The 21,355-nt window shown below is 44.0% G+C and overlaps 1 protein-coding gene across 7 annotated transcripts in view; it reads right to left on the reverse strand.

Annotated features, from left to right (window-relative positions):
• Positions 1-20,795, reverse strand: part of TMCC1 (transmembrane and coiled-coil domain family 1) — a 64,684-nt gene extending 43,889 nt beyond the window's left edge. The window contains exons 1-4 of one of the 7 annotated variants that reach the window (XM_064433195.1): positions 20,681-20,795; positions 17,059-17,303; positions 9,884-9,940; positions 6,524-6,768 (exon numbers count right to left, since the gene is read on the reverse strand). In XM_064433195.1, the coding sequence (XP_064289265.1) occupies positions 6,524-6,727 (204 nt within the window). In that variant the 5' untranslated portion in view covers positions 6,728-6,768; positions 9,884-9,940; positions 17,059-17,303; positions 20,681-20,795. Of the gene's footprint in view, positions 1-6,523; positions 8,029-9,883; positions 9,941-17,058; positions 17,304-19,975; positions 20,154-20,680 lie in introns of those variants that run through there. The other 6 variants (XM_064433189.1, XM_064433194.1, XM_064433192.1 and 3 more) reach the window with 6 other exon arrangements.
• Between the last annotated feature and the right edge of the window lie 560 nt (positions 20,796-21,355).

Below are 21,355 nucleotides of genomic sequence, written 5' to 3' on the forward strand. Positions count from 1 at the left end.
TGTGGGTCACAGCATGGATAAAAGTTCATGTGGGCACAACTGCTCACCAAAGTACCAATAATTTCATATCTCTCAAACATCAATATTGTTCTGGTCTGGACACATAATTAATTACCCCACAAAAAGCTTTATAAGTACATGAGACCCAAATGAGATCGGTGCAGGCTCAGCCATTTTCAAACAACCACTATCCTGATTTTCTCAGCTCGGTGGGCTGCCTCTACAAGAAAAGAACTCTGCAAGAATGTTTAGACTGCTTGAAATAAAAGCCCAACTGAAGTATCTCAGTAAGATTTTAATTATTACACTTTCAATGCTATGACAATCTCATTTCTCAGCTTCTATACAAAGCCTAACAACATGTGGCAGGATTATTTCACATGCAAATATATGTAAATGAGGTATTCAGAAAAATCTGATCTGCTGTTTTGGGATAGCATTTGCCCTTCTATTTCAACAACAAATTGAGAAAAGAGAGAATGGAACAATACTGTGAACTAAAACCATGTTGTGTGCAGAGGATTATTAAGAATTTATTCTCCCTTACACCACAAAATACTCAATGTCCTTCATTCCCACTGAGAGTGGAGGAGCTCAGCACCACAGAATCAGGCTCATCCAAAACTCATTATTCTGAAGAGACATACAAACATGAGTTAACACAAGGTCAACCTATTTACAGGCAAAGTTACACCACCATCAGAGTTTTCCACCTTTACCTGAGACTATCACAGCCCTTGCTAAACTCTGACAGCTGCTCTAGGCTTAACCTTGTTCTTCACATAAACCAGTGCTTAAAGCAGAGATTGTATGATGCTTTTGTTGTATGGCAAGAGAACCTCTAAGTTCTCTGAACAGCCTGAGCAGGCAGCTCTGTTGCCTCTGCGAGCCCCAGGGCCAGTGCAGTAACACTGCAGCCTGGCCCCAGCACCCAGGGTCCAACCTTGGCCCAGGGGCTTTGCAGAACAGACAAGAAATAAGGACTCCTGTCTCCAAAACCTGGCAGCATCCACGCATAAAACATTGGCAGGGGAAAAAAATATCAACATCTAACCAACCCAACACCCCCCCCCCCCCCCGCTTCAGTTAACAATACAACATTTTGAGGACATCACCCTCCAAAGCTTTCTGGCACAGTGTTTAGTGGGGGAGGTTGTGTGTGTGTGTAATGGGCTTATAGACATGAAAAGGAAAGTGTAGGTGTATCTGATCAGGAGACAGCTGGAAAATGACCCTGCTATGTGAAATAAGCAAGCTGGGGAAAGAGGAAGCTCCTGAAAAAGGAAGCATGAGGCCTAAGAAGACATCTCACATGCCAGAAACTGTGGATCAGGAGTGAAAGACACACATTGGCTACAGCTATTTTTAAAAATGCAATGTAAATGACAAAATGGTGCCCAGCACATGAAGAAAGATAACTTCCATCTGGTTCATATAGCTGGAACAAAGAAAAAAAGGGGTGGAAAAAACAGTGATGGGATAGGAGCTTTCAGAAGTTTAAACAGTCCAAGACAGAACAGAGGCAAGACAAACTAATATCAAGACCATATCTTGCGCATATCTTTTCCTTGCACACAGTACTCTGCATGTGATGCAGGCAGAAGGGGACTCTGAGGAGCTGGCTGGAAAACTCAGTTCCTGGAGCTTCCCTGCTCTGAGCCCTGCCCTTCCACAGCTGCCCCATGAGGCGGGCCTGGTTTCTTAGCATACCCTGGAATTTAATTACAAAATTTCCCTTTGCGCTTCTGCAATTTACCTCGTGGATATGGCCAGCCTGATAAGGTTTCCTTTTCCAAAGAAAGTGTCTGTGTTCAGACATAGCACCTACTGTTAAAAAGCAAATGTAATAGCATCGACCAGGACCAACCCAACAAGCAAATAAATCACAAGCTTTAGCTAAGCTCAACACAGCATTTATGTAGGCAGCATCAAGCATAAACTCCAATCACTGTGCAGCCTTGCACAGAAGGATGACACGCAGGGCTTGACTCCACAAAACATGGAAGATGTGGAAATAGCCCAGATGTGTTTAACAGGTCTTTAAGCTTCAGTAGTAAGCAAGACTGAAGCACATGGGCTCCTGCTCATCCATGCCTGACAAAACAGTTCTGCAACAAGTAACGCTCCTGCTGTTCCAATAAGAAGCACTGACAATTTCACAGCAGCCCACAAAAGCATATAGAATAATGCTCTGATAACATAATCCTCTGATAAAATATAAATGAAGGCTAATTTCTCAGCAATGCAAGCCTGCTGACTTCCTTCATCTACTCATAGCAAAACCTTCTGCAGTCACAGTCAAATCCTAAAAGCAGTAAGGCTGCATGGCACACAAGGGTGTGCAGTGCCTGCAGCTCCCTGACTGAGCCCATCACCTCTCACTTCAATGCCCTAGTAAGCAGGTACAGAGCATGTGAAGCAAACAAAATGTTCGCTACTCTTCCTAACTGTCACAGATCTCAATACTGGGAGAAAAATAATGAAAGAAAGGAAAGCAGAGCAGAATTCCTGCCACAAGAGCAGTGCCAGCACAGTGACACAGGTGACATCAAGGCATGGTCACAGCCCTGTGCAGCTCAACACCTGTTACCTGACAGGGCAGAGGAGCCCCAGAGCCACTGGCACACATCCAACACCAGCAGGAATAAGCTGTGTCACGACAGGGGAGGTACCAGCAAAGCAAACAATGATGGAAGACAGGAACCAGAAAACAGTTATATTGGTTGACTACAAATCCTATGTTATGTAGTTCTTGTCATAATTAAATCACAACTTTTCCATTCTATGAGTTCTTTCTCTGTTCCTTGTAGCTTGTAGAGCCCATATGTTCACAACAGATGGATCAATGCTGTAGCTCAGTGACATTTTTCTAATTATAGATGGATTTATGAAATTCTTAAATAATTTTGAAGGAAATACTCCCTGCTGATGGAAGGTGAGTCAGTGTAGCACCACTGTCAGCAGCAAACACCAAAACCAAGGAAGTGAAATTGGTGTGGCTTTATTAAAAGGAAAAGGTAAAAAATTTATTTAAAAGATAACATCACAAGAAGCTGAAGTAGACAAATAGGCAAAGTGTTGAGAAAGTGAGCACAAAACAACAAAAAAAAATTAAGTGAAAGTTAGATGTAGAGACAATCCATGCAGGCTTGGTAGAACCCAGGGGTCTGGAGGACTCTCAGCCCTGATGACTGAGCATTATCTGCCAGACACTTCAAACAAACTATTTCTATTTCTTAAGCTTCATTATGTAAATCTAATCTCAGTGAGGTTAAATAAAATAGGAGAATTTAGGGTTAAAGTAACACTGTGTGAAACAACTTCAAATACCTCAGAATGTAAAGACAGTATTTAAAGTTTGAATTTACATCAAACTTTGTTTACTCTAATGATTTCAGATTTTTCCTGGCCCTTTACTGATTCTGATTTGAAGTGTGTTGTAAATAATTTTCCAATACAAATTGTTGAAAGAAGAGTTAGTTTTTGCAACTTAACAACTCATTAGTTTATAGTCATAAATTCCAGCAATGAAGCAGCCTGAGTGTTAAGCTGGCTTCTGCTTCTCCAAAGAAAACAGCACTGACATCTATTATAAGGATGATTTACCAAATGACTGCATTATGCTTTACTGATTTTACAAACCAAGAAGCTCTGTTAATAATCATGTAAGTGATTTAAAATTTACATAGAGTTGATTTACAAATGCATTGCATCTCTACTGAAAATTCAGTAAAAGCTGCTATATATTATTTAAAGCTGTACAATCATCTGCATTTAACCTGAAGCTGTCTCCCATTAATTTGTAACTTCGAGTGGCATCAACATACTTTAAACCTAGTATGTACAAACACATGGCATAGCCAAGACAGTACGTCTCAAGACTAAAATAACAGCAAGACATTTTGTTAATACAGCAAACACACACAGTGCTTTTCATGGAGTATCAGACAACCTTCTGTTGTTCTCTGTGAAAAAAACCAACATTTGTATTTTCCAATTTTTACTTTTTGTTTCCCGTGCAAATTAAGTCAAATGTAGTTCATGTGATTTTTACAGCTCCCAACATTATGCAGATTGCATAGCAATATTGCAGCAGTCTTGACCTTTCAGGCTCTTGGAGGCATGAAGGGATAGAGATCCCCGCTTTTGGAAGGTGGCACTAAACTAATGAATAACTCTTCCAACTCTTGTGCCACACTGTGAGATAGTGCTGTTACCTGCTCTCAGGAGATAAAATGAAGTACACCACCCCGACCTGTGAAAATTTTCCAGGAAAAGAAAGAGTCCAACTCTCCCGCCCATCTTTTTTCCCCCCTCCTACAGACTACCTGCTAAAAGACAAAGGTAGTAACAGAAAAGAGGCACGTGCAACCTGATTTCAGTACAAGGGATTGACCCTCACATCTCCCTCTCATTTTATATCTCATTCCCCACAGCAGTATTTCTTTGGCCGTGTCACTTTAGACCTACACTATACATTGTTATTGTCTGTCACAAGATGGTGCAAATATTAAAAAGCAGCTAGAAATTCACTAAGCTCTACCAAGACTCAACTGGTCACAGAGGTCTCTGATGGTTTAGTTCCCAAAGGTGGCCTTTCCTCCCTCATTTTGTTTTCTTCTGTCAGACTCCAGTCCCGCTCTCTCCTCTCTCCAAGAGGGAGGGAAGAAAGCCCGTGCAGCCCCTATCCCTCAGGCCACCAAGGGCACAGCCAGCAGCACCAAGGATGGCTCCCCAGCTGCCTGACAAGGCCAGGGGCCCCATCCCCAGCCACTCTTCCACACCACATGCTGCTCCAGAGAACAGCAGCTGCAGGTGAAAGTGGCTGCTTCACCTAATCACAGGCCCTTATATGCCAAAAAGTGACTCCTAAACTTGCTCTCACATCTGCACAATGCTGTAGCAGAATGCTATCAGATTAACAGTCTCCAATTTTCCTGTCACTCCTGCCACGTGATCCCAGTGGTTTCCAAACTTTGCAGACTCAATCAGTACAAAATGTTTGACCATGGACTCCCAATACATATATGCTTATTTATAAACTATCTGTATATACTACTCAACTAATACAATATGCTTATTTTAAAACATACACAGAAATCCAAACTATAAAGGAAAATAAAGATAAAAACAAACCAAAAAGTATTTCCTTCCTACTCCAGGGGACTGTCCTACCCACATTCCGCTTTGGAAACCACCACTCCGGGCAAACATTTCATCAGACAAACTGTGCAGTTGGGAGAAAAGACCTTTCCCCATATTCCCACATTATTTACCTAATATGCTTAGGCCTGTTCAACCTCCCTGCTCATACATGAAGTAAAGGGACTACAGTTTTAAATCAACAAATGAACAATTTTCCCTAAAATTCTCCTGAAACAAGTATCATGAGTTCACTCACAATGAAGAGAGAGGCAATATAGAAATAAACCTGAAAATATTATGAGGTCTCTTTCTCGCAACTCTAGATAGCTTGACTAACTTAACCAGCCCAGGAGAGTGCATGCTTTTCACAACTACTTTATTACTATCTCTATTGTTGCAACAGTTGGCAAGAGGCAAAAGCTTCAGACACAGCTCCAGGCAGACTCCTCCCATGTTCCCTGCAAGAGGGAACTACCTAAAGTATATCCAGCCTCCACAGACCCCTTTGTTATTAAGGGCTGTTTTTCAGAGGACTCTCTGAACCAGTGTCCTGAACAAGCTAAAATTAGCTTACCAGAAAACTAGTATTCCAAAAAGCAAACAAACAAAACCCCATCAAACTTCAAGAATGCTTCAACTAAATTGATCTGGGAAAGGGGAGAAACGGTAAGACAAACACTGCTTGCATTTTGATATCATCAATAAGCTGACAGGCAAACTTTGCAAGAATGTCACAGAACAGAGACTGTCATTTCACTGAATCCTTTTCCCACATAGGCAGGACAAACTGAAGGAGACAGCAGTAATCCACCATCAGCAGAGCAGCCAGGCTGATCTAAACCATGTGCAGGCAACCCAGCACTGAGGGGTTGGACAGTAGCGCAGGCTGCAGCCCATGCTCCCAGAGCCTCTCACAGCCTAAAAGACCAACAGCACCATCCACTCACACTAGAATTCTTTGCTTTTATAAAATACAAAAGAAAATAAGAGAGGAATTAAAAAGATTTACCAAATGACTAGGAAAATGGAAGGTTTTTTTGCAGGAACTAGCTAAGAGTTGCTAAAAAGGACTACTCTGGCTGCTGCTCAGCCCATCACTCCTTGTTTGATTGAGGTGTGCCATCCAAACAACCTAATATGTTTCAAAAGTAGCTCTCATTTCACTGATCAAATACATATAAAATCAGCCACCTGCCATGTGAGAAAATGACTAATGCTTGCATCTTTTAAACTCTTTGCTTCACCACTGAAGAAGCTTTTGAACACAGCATCACTTGAATTTGCTGAAAGAAACCTGCTTTTCAAAACAAGATTTCAAAGGGCTTAAGAAAACATACAAAGAGATGATAAAGATCAAAGGTAAATCTGAGTAACTTACTGCTGCTGCTGTGGCCTCTTCTCCACCTACATAGATAGAAGAAGCAATCTCCATCACAGACAAGTTTGTGGGAGCATCTGTAGTGGATGATGATCTGGGCCGACCCGACTGAATATCCTGAGCAGACCTTCTGTTGATCTGCGGGCTTCCTTTCGGGGCATCTCCCTTGCCCCACCTGCTGTGCAGGCTGGTCCCTCTCTTCATTTTGGGTGGCACTCTGATCTGCTGAAGCACCCGGTTCAGAGCTGTGGGGTGGGTGGAGACACCATCAATTTCAGCACAGACGCTTTGGCTTTCCAAATCCAGGTCAGGCTCCAGCTCAGCCTGAGCTTGCTGGACATCATGTGGAGAAACAGACGACCTCCTGCGCTGATGCTGGAACAGGTGCTTCAAGCCTTGACCAATGACATTAATGTTCTCCAAAGCATTATGCGTTATTTTGGATAATTTTTGCTCTGATTCATGTTGTTTTTTGGTCTCTTGATCTTGGGATTTGCCTCCAGGATCAGGGTCATCAGACAACTGTTCAGTGCCCGACGGCTCCATTGCTGACACCCAACAAGTTTATTTGACTATTCATACATAAATACGTCCCCTTTCTTTAAAAGGCTTGTGTTTATTTTGAAAATGCCAAGATTGCCAGCCAATTAGGTGTGTAATTGCTTCAAGAGTGACTATACATGCAGCTGTGCCACGGTGATCTCATGCTTATCTAATGTTAAACAAAAGAGTAGTCATTATTATACATCCATGCAGCAAGTGTGGGTTAAAAATCCAATGTGCAAAACATGCCATTAACAAAATAAAAAGTATCAGTCCTTGGAGCACCCCTCCATGTGGCATTAGTTGCATCTAGGCTGTACGCAGAAGCCAAAGCTTGTGTGAGACAAGTCATTCATTGCCTGGGGGGAGAAGTCCAGCACAGAGGGTGCAGGAAAGCAAGAAAGGTAAAAAAGCTGTTCAAAAAGGGGAGAAGCAAGAAGAAACCAGTGGAGTTTTGTTTATTAAGAACAAGCCCATAATAACATCTAACATGAGGTTAAACTTCTGAAGAGCATGTTAGTCTTAGGCAGAATTAATTTTCCTCTTTGACAAAGATCTGATACTAAGACTCTAACTTAACAGTATTTAATACATGCAAAAAACCAGAACATTTCCAAATGAGTTATTCATTTCCACATAGTGAGAAATGCTTTATTACAGCCAGCATCCACTGACGGCACTGGAAACTAGATGTGAAAATCTATCTTCAAGCAAGAACAGGCAAGGGAAATGCTTTCTATTGGCATGCTCTTGTCCACAGTTCTCAGAGGAAACAAGAATGCCTTTTGAAAAGTAGATTAAGCAACCAAATCTGCAAGGGATCAGCACCAGGTATGTGGAGTTCAGCCTCTGGCACAGGAACTACGCAGCTGTTCTTAGAGAGCTCAACCCGAGTCATTCCCTGGGCTCACGCAGGACTGGATTATACAACAGTGCAGCTCAGCACTTGCTCATAGCAACAACTGTGGGAGAAGGTCAGCAAATGTATGGGGAAGAAAGGGAGGAAGGAAGGAAGGAAGGATACAGTAACTGAAAGGGTTTTACATCAGCACCATGAGATCACATGCTCAGAAGCTGACCACTGTTTTCTGCAAGACAGAACTTTGATTAGGTTTCTATAAATATAGAAACCAGCTCACAGAGGTCTACCTCAATCTTGGCAGAAAGCAGTTTGTGCTTCAGAAAATAATTATTTGAAACTCAGCATATTTCGGATTTGAGAGTGTTCATTTCTATGCTAGAACAGCTGCAGAAACATAATGCATTGAGTTTACAACTGGAGTGCTCTTGATTTTGTGCATCTGAAGCCTAACACAGTGGGTTAAACAGATATTCCAAAATGCTTTCCAAATTGCCATCCAAAAATATCAGAAGAGCTGCTTCTCTCTCTTTTTCCAAGTGTCACTGCTATTAGCTAGAGGCAAGAAGAAACTCAGTACTTACAGAAAGCAGAACACTGGAATCATGCAGGACTTTATCTCAGTGCTTTGAAGATGCTATAAGCATTGAGTGTAAATAAACTGTCCAGTTTAATCAGTAACACATTAAATGCAAAGGAATAAACTACATCCAAGAAAAATATAGTGACCCACATTCATTCAGCAATTGTGTGGCAGAAGAAAAAAGATGTGCCAACACCGTACCTGCATACTTAACACTTTCTTAAAATAATTAAAGTGCCTTTCTGTCTAGTAGTATGCTTTGGCTTTTGAGCTTCCTCTTTCTTAATCTTTTTTTTTCCCCCTCAGGTAACAGGTTTTGCAGAAAATTAGACTACAGGTCTCCACTCAATTTATGTTTTGGGACAAAAAATCTCCAAACTAGATGCTCTTTTTTTAACCAACAGACCAAATGGTTCAGTGAACAAAACTCACCATCTTAAAAAGCAAGAGTCCCAAAACTATTTGGCATATAAAATACAAACCTGACAGCTGACCCATAACTGCCTTTTTCATTTTAGCTAATTCACTCAGCATTTATTTTCAGTCAGGACTCACTGAAGAACTTCAGTTCTTATCTAAGATGATTGGTAAACTCTCCAGCCAGGATGTCTTTGATCTCTTGCATGCTCTCTATCCACATCATCACTGGCAATGCCACTGGTCTTAAAGAACACCACCTGAGTCTAACTGGAATTCCATGCATTATCTGCTACAAAAAACTACCCTGCTTAAATTAACCCTCTGGCAGTTTACAAACCAGCCCACAGTGAGCTCACAAACTAGGCATGATCACCCTCTTTATTCTGGGACAGATTTCTGAAATTATATGGCCTCTCAGAGGCTCCTAATGGCAGCTTTGTAGTCATCTCCTATTTCTATTTCCATAGGATGAATCTGTTGTGAGCCTGAAATGAGCTCTGCAAATTACACATGTGGTATGAAGATCCTTACAAATATTTATTTGTTCTAGTATCTACTTCTGGGGAAAAAAAATAAGTGTGAAGAACTGCAAATCTTCAAAATTAATTAGCACACTTATTTGCATTAGGATTCAACTTTTGTGCTCACTTTTGTTTTCTCTACTTACAACCACCTTTATATTCTGTTAGTGGGAGGAAACAATACTTTATAGCATAAAGTTCAAAAACATGAATTTCTGATTTGTACAAGAATATACTACATCAGGAACAAAATTCACAATAACATATAGAGCCAACTGAGCAGATGTTATAACATTATTACATCCCAGAACATTCCAATACAGTCCTTCATTTGTGCAATTATTTCCCAGGAGCCCTGGGAAACAAAACAGTTCAAAAGGAAGAACTGGCAAAACCAACATTAAATAATAGTGAAAGGATAAACTTGTACTTGCCTCCATCATTTGCCCTTTAGCATGGCTGACCCACAGCAGTCCCTCCACCGAACAGAACTGCAAAAGAAATTGGGTATGAGATACAATACTGAAAACAGGAGGAAAGATATACAAAAACAACAAAGAACGAGCATGATTCCAACTTCTAATTTTTTTTTTTTTTTTTAGTAATTTTTTTTTTCCATTGAAATGCAAGTGCCCCTGGAAGCTGTTCTATTTTAAACTCTTTCAAATAACTGAAGGGATACAAATATGACTGCATTTAAACTGAAAGTTTAACTGAAGTTAAAACTGAATCTTATGGAGTTAATCAAGAACTTCTTGTGAAGGAGCATTTTCTGTTGGGATTTATGGCCTCCACCACAGGCTGAAAGCAGAGGAAGATGTCAGCGCTCCAACCTGCACCATATAGATTTTATTTTCTTCTCCTATTTAGTCATTCTCCACACTCCCAGCACAGGTCAAACAGCTGTCTCTGGTTTACCTGATGTTCACCTCACAGGAGTTAAAAGCTGTGAGCACTCAGACACATTTGCACCTGCCACAGCTCCTTGCATGGGCAGCTCCTGCCTGTACATTTCTGAAAACGACCCAAAGGCCAGGTGCTTGCTAGGGGATGACAAGAGGACAGCTGAGACCAGACACGGTGACCACACTTCCCTAGCCAGCCTCAAGGACTATTCTGAAATACAGCCAAATCACCCAGATTTTCCAAAGATAATCATTAACTCAACCAGTTCTTGAAAACAGGGAGCACACTATTCTTCAGATGAACACCACAAGAACTCTGCACAAGAGGAGTATTTTGACTGTTTTATTCCACATCAGATTCCCACGTCCAAGACAGAGAGACAGAAAGAAAGGGTCACTCTGATCCACTGAAGTGAGATGCTAGAATATGAAGAAAGTGATGACAGCAAATATTAGGAACTTGGAAAAAATGAATGAACACATTTTTGAAAAAGATCTTCATATAGAAGAAATTCCATTTCTATACTACCAATATGCAGGGATTTTAGAAGAAAAACAAACTGGATGAAGAATTATTATAAAGACAGCCTGCTTTATTAGGCTCAAGAGGAAACCTGCAATTCAAAAGTGTGTGGTCTGCCACAGGAGGGCTGACAGTTGATGCTTCCACTTAATTTAGTGGCTTGTTTCAGAAAACGGATATCCTCACCCGCTCTTCCTCAAAACCAAACAGAAGTTAAGGCCAAACAGCAGCATTTCCACTAAAACACCTCTGCAAAAGGGAAAAATGTTGCACCCATATTTACGTGTTCTACAAACCAAGCAAGTGCATGCTCTGAACTCAAGGCTTCACTGAAGAAGACTGAAGGGACATCTCCAGCCACAGTCCAAGCAGGGATATGAAGCTGTCCTTTCACAACACAAGAAGTACAACAGAAATAGCAACTTAAGGAATTTCCAACCTCTTTCGTCCCCTGGGGCTCATTTTCAGAACCACAGCATGGCATCCAATTTTAGCTTTTGTAGGCACAGATATTTCCAGGGCTGTGATATGAACCAATACAAAAAAAACCCCTTATTTGAAGGAAGACAGGACTGAGGGACAAATCTGACCATAAACCCAGTTATAACAACTTTAGAATGAGGTTAAAGAGAGGAAATAGGGTACATAATTACTCCCAAATGGTGTTACCAAAAACTTCCTATCTGATGCTATGCCCACAACAGCTGCAGAAACAGGAACTCGCATGAGGTTCAGCACAGACTTATCAGGATACAAGTGATTTCACTTCCACAGATCAAATATGCATTTTGCAAACAGAGAAACTCCCTCCCCTAAAGGAAAAGACTGAAGAAGTGTTAAGCAAATATTCAAAACAATGTGTCTTCCACAAAGAAAAGAATGGATTTAATTCCTTGAAGCATCTCCAATATTTTAGTGGTCAGTTGCACTCCTACTATTAACCTCCCCTATTAACATTTGCATTATCTGGATCTGATTCTTCAGTCTCTGGAAAAATGCAACAGTACTAGGCCATGCTAAGAATTTCAGCAGGATCTTTTCAGGAGAGGAAGGGATGGAGGGGAGAGATCAAAGCTGCTCTTATCCCCTCATTGCCTGTCTGCCAGAGACACTGCCACCTTCTGTGTGTCAAAGCTGACTCAAATGTCAGGAACAAGAGAACCATAAAGTGGAAATACAGGTATTTTCATTCCACTTCCAAGGGAAGACAAAAGGTTATACTACACCTATTTCTGGCATTAAAGAGAACAACGTCTAAGCACTATAATAATACAAAGAAAAGAAGAGATGGCCTCTCATTTTAACTCCTAGTAGAATTACTTGTGATAATGCCAGCAGAGAAGCTGGCAAGATTTGGCAACTCTAGTTCTAAAAGAAAGGTTTATTCCAGGCTTACAGTTGTAAGGAGGTTAAAACAAGTTAAATTAGCGGGCTTGTAAAGAAAGATATCATCTACCACCAACCCACACCCCACACTATGTGTGATTTTAACATGTGCTTTTAGCCCTGAATTTTGGAAAGTATCATATTTACAATGACTCGTGAAAGAAGTAGAACTAACCTCACACAGAGTGGTAAAATACTCCCACTGATGATTCAAGACCAGCTCTTTCTACCAGCATTGTTTAAAATGTGACACAAATCTGGCAAGACAAATTCTGACCAGAAGTCAATAGCCATCGCTATTCTGACTGTTGATGCTGCTCAATCATGGACAGCTTCATCCTGCTCTTTAGAAGAAAACTCTCCCTCCTAATCCTTCTTCAAGATTGCTACTCTAGGGAACTTTTACTTAAGTGCAACTCTTTTAAAAAATTGTGTAATAGTAGTGGCCTTAATCTGGGGCCAGTTTGTTTACATGGCCTTTTCTAATCAAGCATTAGCACATTCCTCCCTGCAGGACTACAAACAAGATGTTCAGGTTGCCCAGCAAACACTGCTTGAAGTCCTTCAGTCAGCACTTGCAGGAGACTGGGAGGACCTATCAGTAAAAGACTACCCCCACCCACACCTTCTTACCTGTTCTCAGTATTAAAAACCTGCTATCAGCTGTCAACAGAAACAGGAGACATGTAAAAGGTGTTTTTGGCTTGACTCATTAGAGCCACTTCTCCCAGCCCCAGGTAGGCTCAAGCAGAGCTTGAGACAAGGAACAGTAGAACTCCATTCCTATGTACCCTAACGAGTAGGAACAGCATCAGCCTGGCCCGTGTATCTCAGAGACACCGTGCGAGCAGAGCCATGGGCACCTGCCCTGCAGCACACAGACATGCTGCCAGGCCTCTTCAGGTGCCAAGGAACCAGCCCAGCACAGCCACAACTCCCTATCCCCTCAGAGCAGCACCTTTTGGAACAGGACCCATGTTAGCCATCCATCAACTGCTACCACACGGACTTGTGAATTCCCTGCTTTGCTCACTTGTTGGACTTCTGCAATAAAAATACTGATGCATATCTATGGTCCTTTTCTTCTATTAGATCTTATAATGTATTTTAGAGACACACATACACAAACTGCACAAACACAGCACAGCAAAGCAGCCACTCACAAATATGCTGCTCTTCAATATCCACCTCCACATCCAGCTGCACAGAGGCAGTAATGTGGTACAAAGCAATTGGGCTTGACTACTTTGTTGCCAATGGGAAACAAGTAGTCACGCATTTAAAACCTCAGCCAAAATCAGAACGTTTCCTCCCACATTCATGGTAGAGTCCACATAAAAAAATCCACAAATCTTTACCCAAAGCAGCACAAGAAGAGAGCAGTCTTATTTGAAATAAGGCTGAATTTCAGCTACCACTGAGAAGGTGCAGGCTTATAATCAGAGCCAAAAGCAAGACCCAAGTTAACGGCCCCTTACAGAGCTGTTGTGCAGTTTGGGTTTCTGTCAGAACACCTGTTTGCTAGCTGCAGAGCAGCTTTGCAGCTGGTCAGGCCCCCAGTACAGGTACATGGGTTGTTATAGAACACCAACTACACTGGGTGGGTCCTCCCCAGGTGCAGAGCTTCCTCTTTCCCTTTAGTGAACCTCGTGAGGTTCCTGCCTGCCTATTCATCAAGTCTATCCAGGCGCCTCTGAATGGCAGTACTATCATCAGGTCTATCAACTTCCCACCTTGCATCATGTACAAAATTCCTTACCTGGCCCTATTAATATTTTATTAATAAAGAGATTGTACAGTACTGGACCCTGTACTTCTCCCACAGACTGGAATTACACCAGAAATATTTAAAGGATTTTAGTAAACCAGAACCAAAACTTTCAGCACAACAAACCAGCTGAGAACTAACTCCCACAGCAAAAGCATGACCAGCACAGAAACTGTGCTGCAGAGCAGCAAGCAGCCACTGACACAGTCTCCCCCTCTGCTCCTCTTGCCACAGCATGCTCTGCAGCCCAGGCAGGCAAACTTCTCACAGGTATCCAATGCATACTAGCCAAGTTCTTCTGTTATGCCAAGGCTCACATATACAGAATATTTTACTCCACAAAGCATTTAATATAAATCAGTAGCAACCAGAGCTAGAGGCTACCCCAGCTGAAAGCCAGCACAGGAAAGGACCACAGCCCCACACACATTGGAGGGACTGGCTTTCACCAACAGAGCTTTTGCCTTACTAGTCAGTCAGCCATCACTGGCCTGAATGGGCTAAGTTCAGTTTTAAGAAAATCTGACCCAAAGTCACTCTGTGTTCATTTCTCCCATTTTAACTGCTATTCAACCTCAGGATCACAGCAAGGACACTCACTGCTTCTCACAGACAACTGACACTACCCCTTATGACTGTGACCCACTAAAGCATGAGATGCAGGCAGTCATTTACAAACATGGAGTGCTATGGGTGCAGCATTTCAGTGATCCCAGAAAAGGCCACAATCCTTTTGCTCAAAACTAGTATAACTGGGAACCATGAAAAGAACATTTATTTGCCCTCAGGATAATCACCATGGCAACTGGCTTCCAGGAAAAGAATAGTCAACAGCTTCAGTAAGGAAGGCCATTGGATTTGTTAAGGACACCATCAGCTCACACAAATACAAAATATACTGAAATTCACCAAATTTATGCCTGAAGAAACTGTAAATAGGTATCTGCAAACTTACTGTAATAACGCATCCCACCTGCCTTTATCAAAGGCAGTACCATTCATCTCAACACTGCAATGTCATTTAATGTTCTGTGAACTTTTTAGACACCCTGTAGAACAGTTTTAATGCAACGTTCTTTAATGTACACAATTTCACCTTTCAGACCATTTCTTTATATCAAACAAAAACTATTTTATACTCAATCTCCTTGTCACCTAACATTTTAGTAATTCACTTTTAGTTATATGAGTTTGAATAACTAAACTGCGGTTATGTTTTTTCATTAAACAATGTTTTAAAAAGGCAGGTCAACATTATCTTACAGTTAAGGAAATAATGACTAATACTCTGTTTAGGAATACACACTCACAGAGACAGGCACTCCATGTATTCTTACAGGTATTCAAAGATACTGCAGGAGTTGTTCTATTTTCACAGAATGGTAAGGTTTTTTTAAAATGTGCACCATTAATTGATAGGATTACAGAGATCATAACCTACTTATATATAACCAAAAAAATGCACCACGTTGGGTTACAGAATCCACATCCCTGGTACACTGCATAATGCACCACTAAGCTGGCAATGGGCAGCTCAGCAAACCACTCCTGATGTGTTCCTACAGCTTCTATGAAAGCAGCTTACAGGAAACAATGCTCCTCCTTTCTGCCCAATGCTACATTTGCACACTGCCACAGCCAAATAACACTGCCCAGGCAGACTGAGAAACACATTTAAAGTGTGCTGCACCAACTTCTGCCCACTTGTAGCAGCGAATCTCACCAAGGTGCCAATCCCTGGCCCCAGCTCTGCTTGCAGGCGAATGATGGAGTTCCTCCATGTAAGGGATCCCCTTCCCAACCACTGCACTTTGCTGCCCATCACAGCTCACACTTGCACTGCAACACAGCCCATTCTGCCTTCCTGTTACAGCAACACCATCAGGCTGTTTTAAGCCAGACAGGGAGGTAGGTCAGATTTGTGTCCCTCCAGTATCATGTCAGTCTGAATCACTGGAGCTTATCAACAAAAGCGTGTGTGATGTCTGCTAAATACATCCTGTACAGCAATGTGCCATGATGAATGATTCAGTCGGGTAGCTACTTTCAGCACAACTAGTTTTCCTTTTAAACTAAACCCACTAATGAATGTCTCTTCTGGAAGCCAGAGAGGTGTGTGTTTGGCTGCCTTTCACTGTAAGCCACCATTAACTGACAAGACCACCACTGCTCTGGAACGTTGGCATCTACATCACAGAAGGGATAACCAAAGGGAGTCCCAAATAGTTTACAGAAGGAAAAGATGTTATCAGTGCACACCAGCCTCCTCTAAGCCCAGACAGAGGCAGTTAGTCAGCTTCCTCATTCCAGGTTTAGAATATGTATAGACAGCTAAAAGCTTCCAGGAAAATAAAACTGCATGCTGGTTACTTTCTATGCTGTGGAAACAGCCAAGGCTGTCCATCTCTTGTTACCTGGGTGGGACAAACCTGCACAACAACAAGGCAAATCCCACCCAGATCTGCTTGTGTCTTGTACATGACAGGCATATTGTCTAATGAGACTGCTCCTTTCTGGGAGCAGAGACCACTGTGCCAGCACCTGTGCACAGGAAGGCAAGCAAAATACCCTTCTTTCCTAACCATCATTCCAGATGCTTCCAAATTCAAGGCAAGTACTTTGTAACTTCATGTGAGTGCTTTACCTAAGCAAACAGAGCAACCACCATGGCCTCCCAGGCACATTTCAATGACTGCTGCATGTTTGTCACATACATTGACAAGAAAATTTCTGCAGACCATGGTGATATTCAGGAACTGAATGGGTGAGCAGTGGATACAGCTTTTCCCAAGACAATCTTTTGAGTACTCCCACAGCAGGTTCAACCAAGGTCATTCTCCATACAATGCCAGCTGGGTATTGTGGTGATCCTACAGCCTCACTGTGTACGCATATATTCTGCTGCTAAAACCATGCAGAACAGTGCACATCAGCCTAAATCTAGAATATGTATACCTAGAGCTCTCTTTGCCCTAATCAGATGGCCTTTCTCTTCTACGTGTTCTAAGTCATAGCAGGCATACATACCTCAAAAGTGCTCAGGGTAGCTTGTCTCTTTGCATAGGTATGCTCACAGTTGTAATCCAAATATCATCAACAGACGTCTAACTTTAAAAATTCAGAAGTATAAATTCCAAAGGAAACGGGAAAGTCAGGGGAGGGAAGAAGATATGATTTATCAGCTTCTACATTTGCAGACATCTGCAGTAAGTACTGTAGGTCATTTTCAGAGTAAATCTTGGCAACAAAGCTTCTTTGTAGAGAAGAAAGACCTGCCAAAATTAACAAGCATAATAACAAACATCATTAATACCTGATAAACAATAAAACAGCACACATATTCAGAGTCCCCTTCATAGAAAATAATTAACTCATTTGAAATACTGGGTTTCTACTGGCTTTGACATATTTGAAATTAGAAGCAGCCTCTGAAGTTACCTCATACTCTGACTATTTAACCTAATAAATTATCTCAAGGAGATCCTCTAAGCATTCAAATGAAATTTGATCATATCAGGGCATACAACATTATACCACATCACAGATTGCCCTGATTCAGAAAAAACTTCCCAGCTCACCAAATGCCTTGATGTTCACTGGGTATTTTGCCACAGGAGTGCCTGTGTGACCAGTGTCAGACTAAAGAATTAAGGCACTGTCCAAAACAAGGACCAACAAAGAGCGTGATGGAAGCCCCAACACAGCATGCACATAAAGTACATACTTGGGGGGTACCTGCATGGCATAAATGTTCAGGAGTGTTGGCAAACTTCTGAACTTCTCAGGTTTGGATTTAAGTTAATAAAACATAAATGGTTTTGGGGCAAAGAACTCCTGTTTTGTGTTTGCATTTCATATGGTGTGTCAGATCTAGATTCCTAATCAAAGTTCTCATCTTATTTTGATAGAAGTATTTTGTATTTTTGGTACATGAGTAGGATTCTTCTCTATAAATAAAAAGGGTCAACTAGACCTGCATTACTGTAAAATGTTTCTGAAAGTATGAAGACATATTTTGCAAAAATATATTTAACTCCACACAATTGCTTGTTTTCTTCTTTCTTTTTTCCTTAACTGCTTGGCTGGAAGAACAATTTTGAGAATTTGGAGCTTAAATTCAAGCCCAAAGAATCAGCTCACTGTGCTGTAGCGATATCCAGGGTCTCAACTGCTTAGGGGAGTTAAGTATTTTAAGTATTTAATCATAGAGGAATACTAAGTTTCCAGAAGCGCAGACAATGCACATCTAGACTGCCACCTTCACATTCCATTTCATTCAGCCATCATCACTCTTTCCAGGGATGTCAGTTTATCCTCTAGGAAACATTGTACCAAGTTCACAGATTTGCTGACCTTGGAAGGGACCCATGGATGTCACCTGGGCCACCCAGGGTTCATTGCCTACACACCATTTTTAAAAGTCTTGCTATTGAGAGACCCCCTGTTCTTGGCCCTAGCAAGCTCCAGCCCCCACAGAGAGTGCACGACCTCTGTGCCAAGCAGCATTCAGTGTGCCACAGCCACCAGCCTTCACCAGGCCTCAGGGGGACAGCAAAAACCACTCCCTGTATTTCAGGGGTGAGGACACTCCTGGTCTATCAAGAGGCAGCCAACCAGCTCGCTCATCTGAGAAACAACTTGCACTCAGTGAATTCAGCTGCCAAAACCCAGCTCTCACTGGCAGACAGCTACAGAGCCACCTGAGGAGAACATGCCACACCACTAAATGTGCTGGGGAAGCCGGTGGAAAGGGAAGACTCCTCCTCCAGAGTGCTTAGCAGAAATTCCTAGAAACCAAGCCCAAGATATTATCACACCAAGTCTTTTTGAATGGTTCAAAACAATTCTCAGAAAGACCAGAGAAAACACTAACACGAGGTTTGCCTGACTCCAGAGCAGCCACAGTTGCCAGCTCACAGTCAGGCAAAGGCCATTCACCCAAGCAGTGGAGGAGCTCCTTGCTCCCTCTTCCCTAGACCCACTAGATACAACCCATTTCCTGCAGAATGCACCTCTCTAAACACATGGAAATAAAATCTGTAGACTTCCAATGATTTCTACTTTGTATCTGAATTAGACAGAAGTTTTAATTACAGGAACGCGAGACAGCCCAAACTATGACACAGAAATGCTTAGAAAACCAAACTCAACAACTTTTATGTGGTAAATGGAGGAGGGAAACCCAAAGTTCCAATTTCTTCCTAAAGCAAATTCCACACAAAGTAGATCTTTCTCCGTCTTCAGTTTGCTTCCATATTTTGGATGGCTTCCAGACCAGCTGGGTGGGTTCATCAGGCAGCAGAACTGGACACTGTGTATACAAAGCTCCAACAAACTTGTTTGTTTGGTGCCAGAACCCTGTGTGGCTGCAGAGCTGCTGAGCAGCGCAAGCCCTGCAAGCTGGGGAGCCCCACAGTCCCTAGACAAGAGAAGGAAGAGCTCCCCCGGAAGCAGGACAGAAACAGCCCTTCCAGTGAGTACACCTACTCACCAGGCCTTCCTTGCCTCTAGACACTTCCAGATGGACCAAGAATTCACCCCAAGAGAAGGATCATGACCAAAAATGGAGTCACCTGCTACATGTTAATCTTCAGTAAGACAGAGTGAGCGGTGAGCCTCAGGGACAGCAGCACTTACTCCCTGGGCTGAGGAGAAGCCAGTGGTACTGGCTCAGGTCAAAGCATCACTACTTCAGTGCTACACCAGTAGCCTGAACTAAGGGCTTCCAACCTGCAGAAACACCTGATTTTAAGGTTTGTGGATGACGGACACTGTTTACTGATGCAGTGGGAGTTACATTACCCTCTTCTGTCTCTCCCTCCCCTAGACTTCCACTCAAATTTTGCACCTTCAGTTCAGACCTTTACACTTCCTACCCACCAAGAAACCTCATTAAGTTTCTTTATTGATAGAGTTTTTTAGGAAAAGTGATGCTTTCACCCACCATGGGAGTTTTGCTGGCCACCGCATTTGTCACTAACGCACACCAGGTGCTTCTGTGTCTCCAGTGACAGCAGCTGCACACAAGTCACAAACAGTGTCAGCTCCAAGTCTTGTGAATTCTGGCACTCATAAAGCTTCGAAGCTGCTGCTTCACCCCTTAAGCTCTTTACTTCAAAGGCCTGTCAATAACAATCTGCTTTTAAGCCGGCGAATTCTGAGCTCGCCATGAAAGCCATCTCATCAAAGACAGCCAAGGCGAGCAGCAATCAGTGAAGCGCACACACGCCTCAGCCGAGGCAGCGCCTCGCGAAGCCCAGCACCGGGGCGCGTGGGGCCGCCCGGGAGGGGCCGCGGGGAGCGGGGCGATCGCGGGGCCCGGCAGGGCCGCGGGCGGCGCTCGCCACGCCGGGCCGGACACCGCCCCGCGGAGCCGGGCCCGGCGTCCCGGCCGACGGCGTGGAGCGGGGCGCGGGGCCGGCGGGGCCGCGTCCCGGACAGGGAGCCGCAAAGCGGCCGCAGGAGCGGGGGCCGCGAGAGACAGCGCGGCCGCGCGGGGGCCCGGGGGTGGCTGAGGCGCCCGCGATGGGCGCACGCGGGCCCGGCCGGGCGGGGTCCCCTCGCCCCGTCGCTCGGTTCTGGGCGCTCTCCCGGCCCTCTCCCGGCCCGCTCCCGGCCCGCTCCCGGCCCCGCTCCCTCGGGCACTCACCGGCCGAGCGGCGGCCGCTCCATCGCCGCGCGCGCCACCGCCCGGCCCGGCCGCCTCACGTCGCGCGAGAGGTGCGGCCGGGCGCGCGCCGTGGCGTCACCCGCGGGGGCGGGCCCTGCGGTAGGGCACGCCCTCCCCGCGGCGCCTGCGCGCTGAGGCCCCGCCCCAGCACCGCTGCCGCGGTCACGTGCGAGCGGGGCGGGGTCACGTGCGCTCCCGCTCGCGCTGGCCCGGCCCGGCCTGGCCCGGTCCCGGTCCCGGTCCTTGTCCCTGTCCCGGTCCCGGTCTCGGTCCCGGCCCCGGTCCGGCAGGCTCGCAATCCAGACCCAGTTCGTCTCTCCTCACCTCCTCCGTCTCCCGCAGCCCCTCGCCGCTGGGCCGGCCCCTCGTGTGGCTCCTGGCCTTGCGACCCCGGCCCCGCTCGGGTGTGAGCCCGCTCAGGTGAGTCACGGCCCCCTCAGCGCTGAGTGAAGCACAGCCTTCCAAAGAGCGGGGAAAGCCCACCTCCCCCTGCCACACACCCTCGGCTCCGACCTCCGTGTCGAAGCAGCAGGAAAGGACGGTCATGCCAGGGTTAGCTCTGAATAGTTACTATGGCTTGAAACGTCCTTAAAAGGTAAAATCCGTGAATTCCACCACAGCAGACTGTCCAGCCTGAGATATCTCAGATCAATA

Source organism: Passer domesticus, chromosome 9 (assembly GCF_036417665.1).
Source record: "Passer domesticus isolate bPasDom1 chromosome 9, bPasDom1.hap1, whole genome shotgun sequence".
NCBI lineage: Eukaryota > Metazoa > Chordata > Aves > Passeriformes > Passeridae > Passer > Passer domesticus.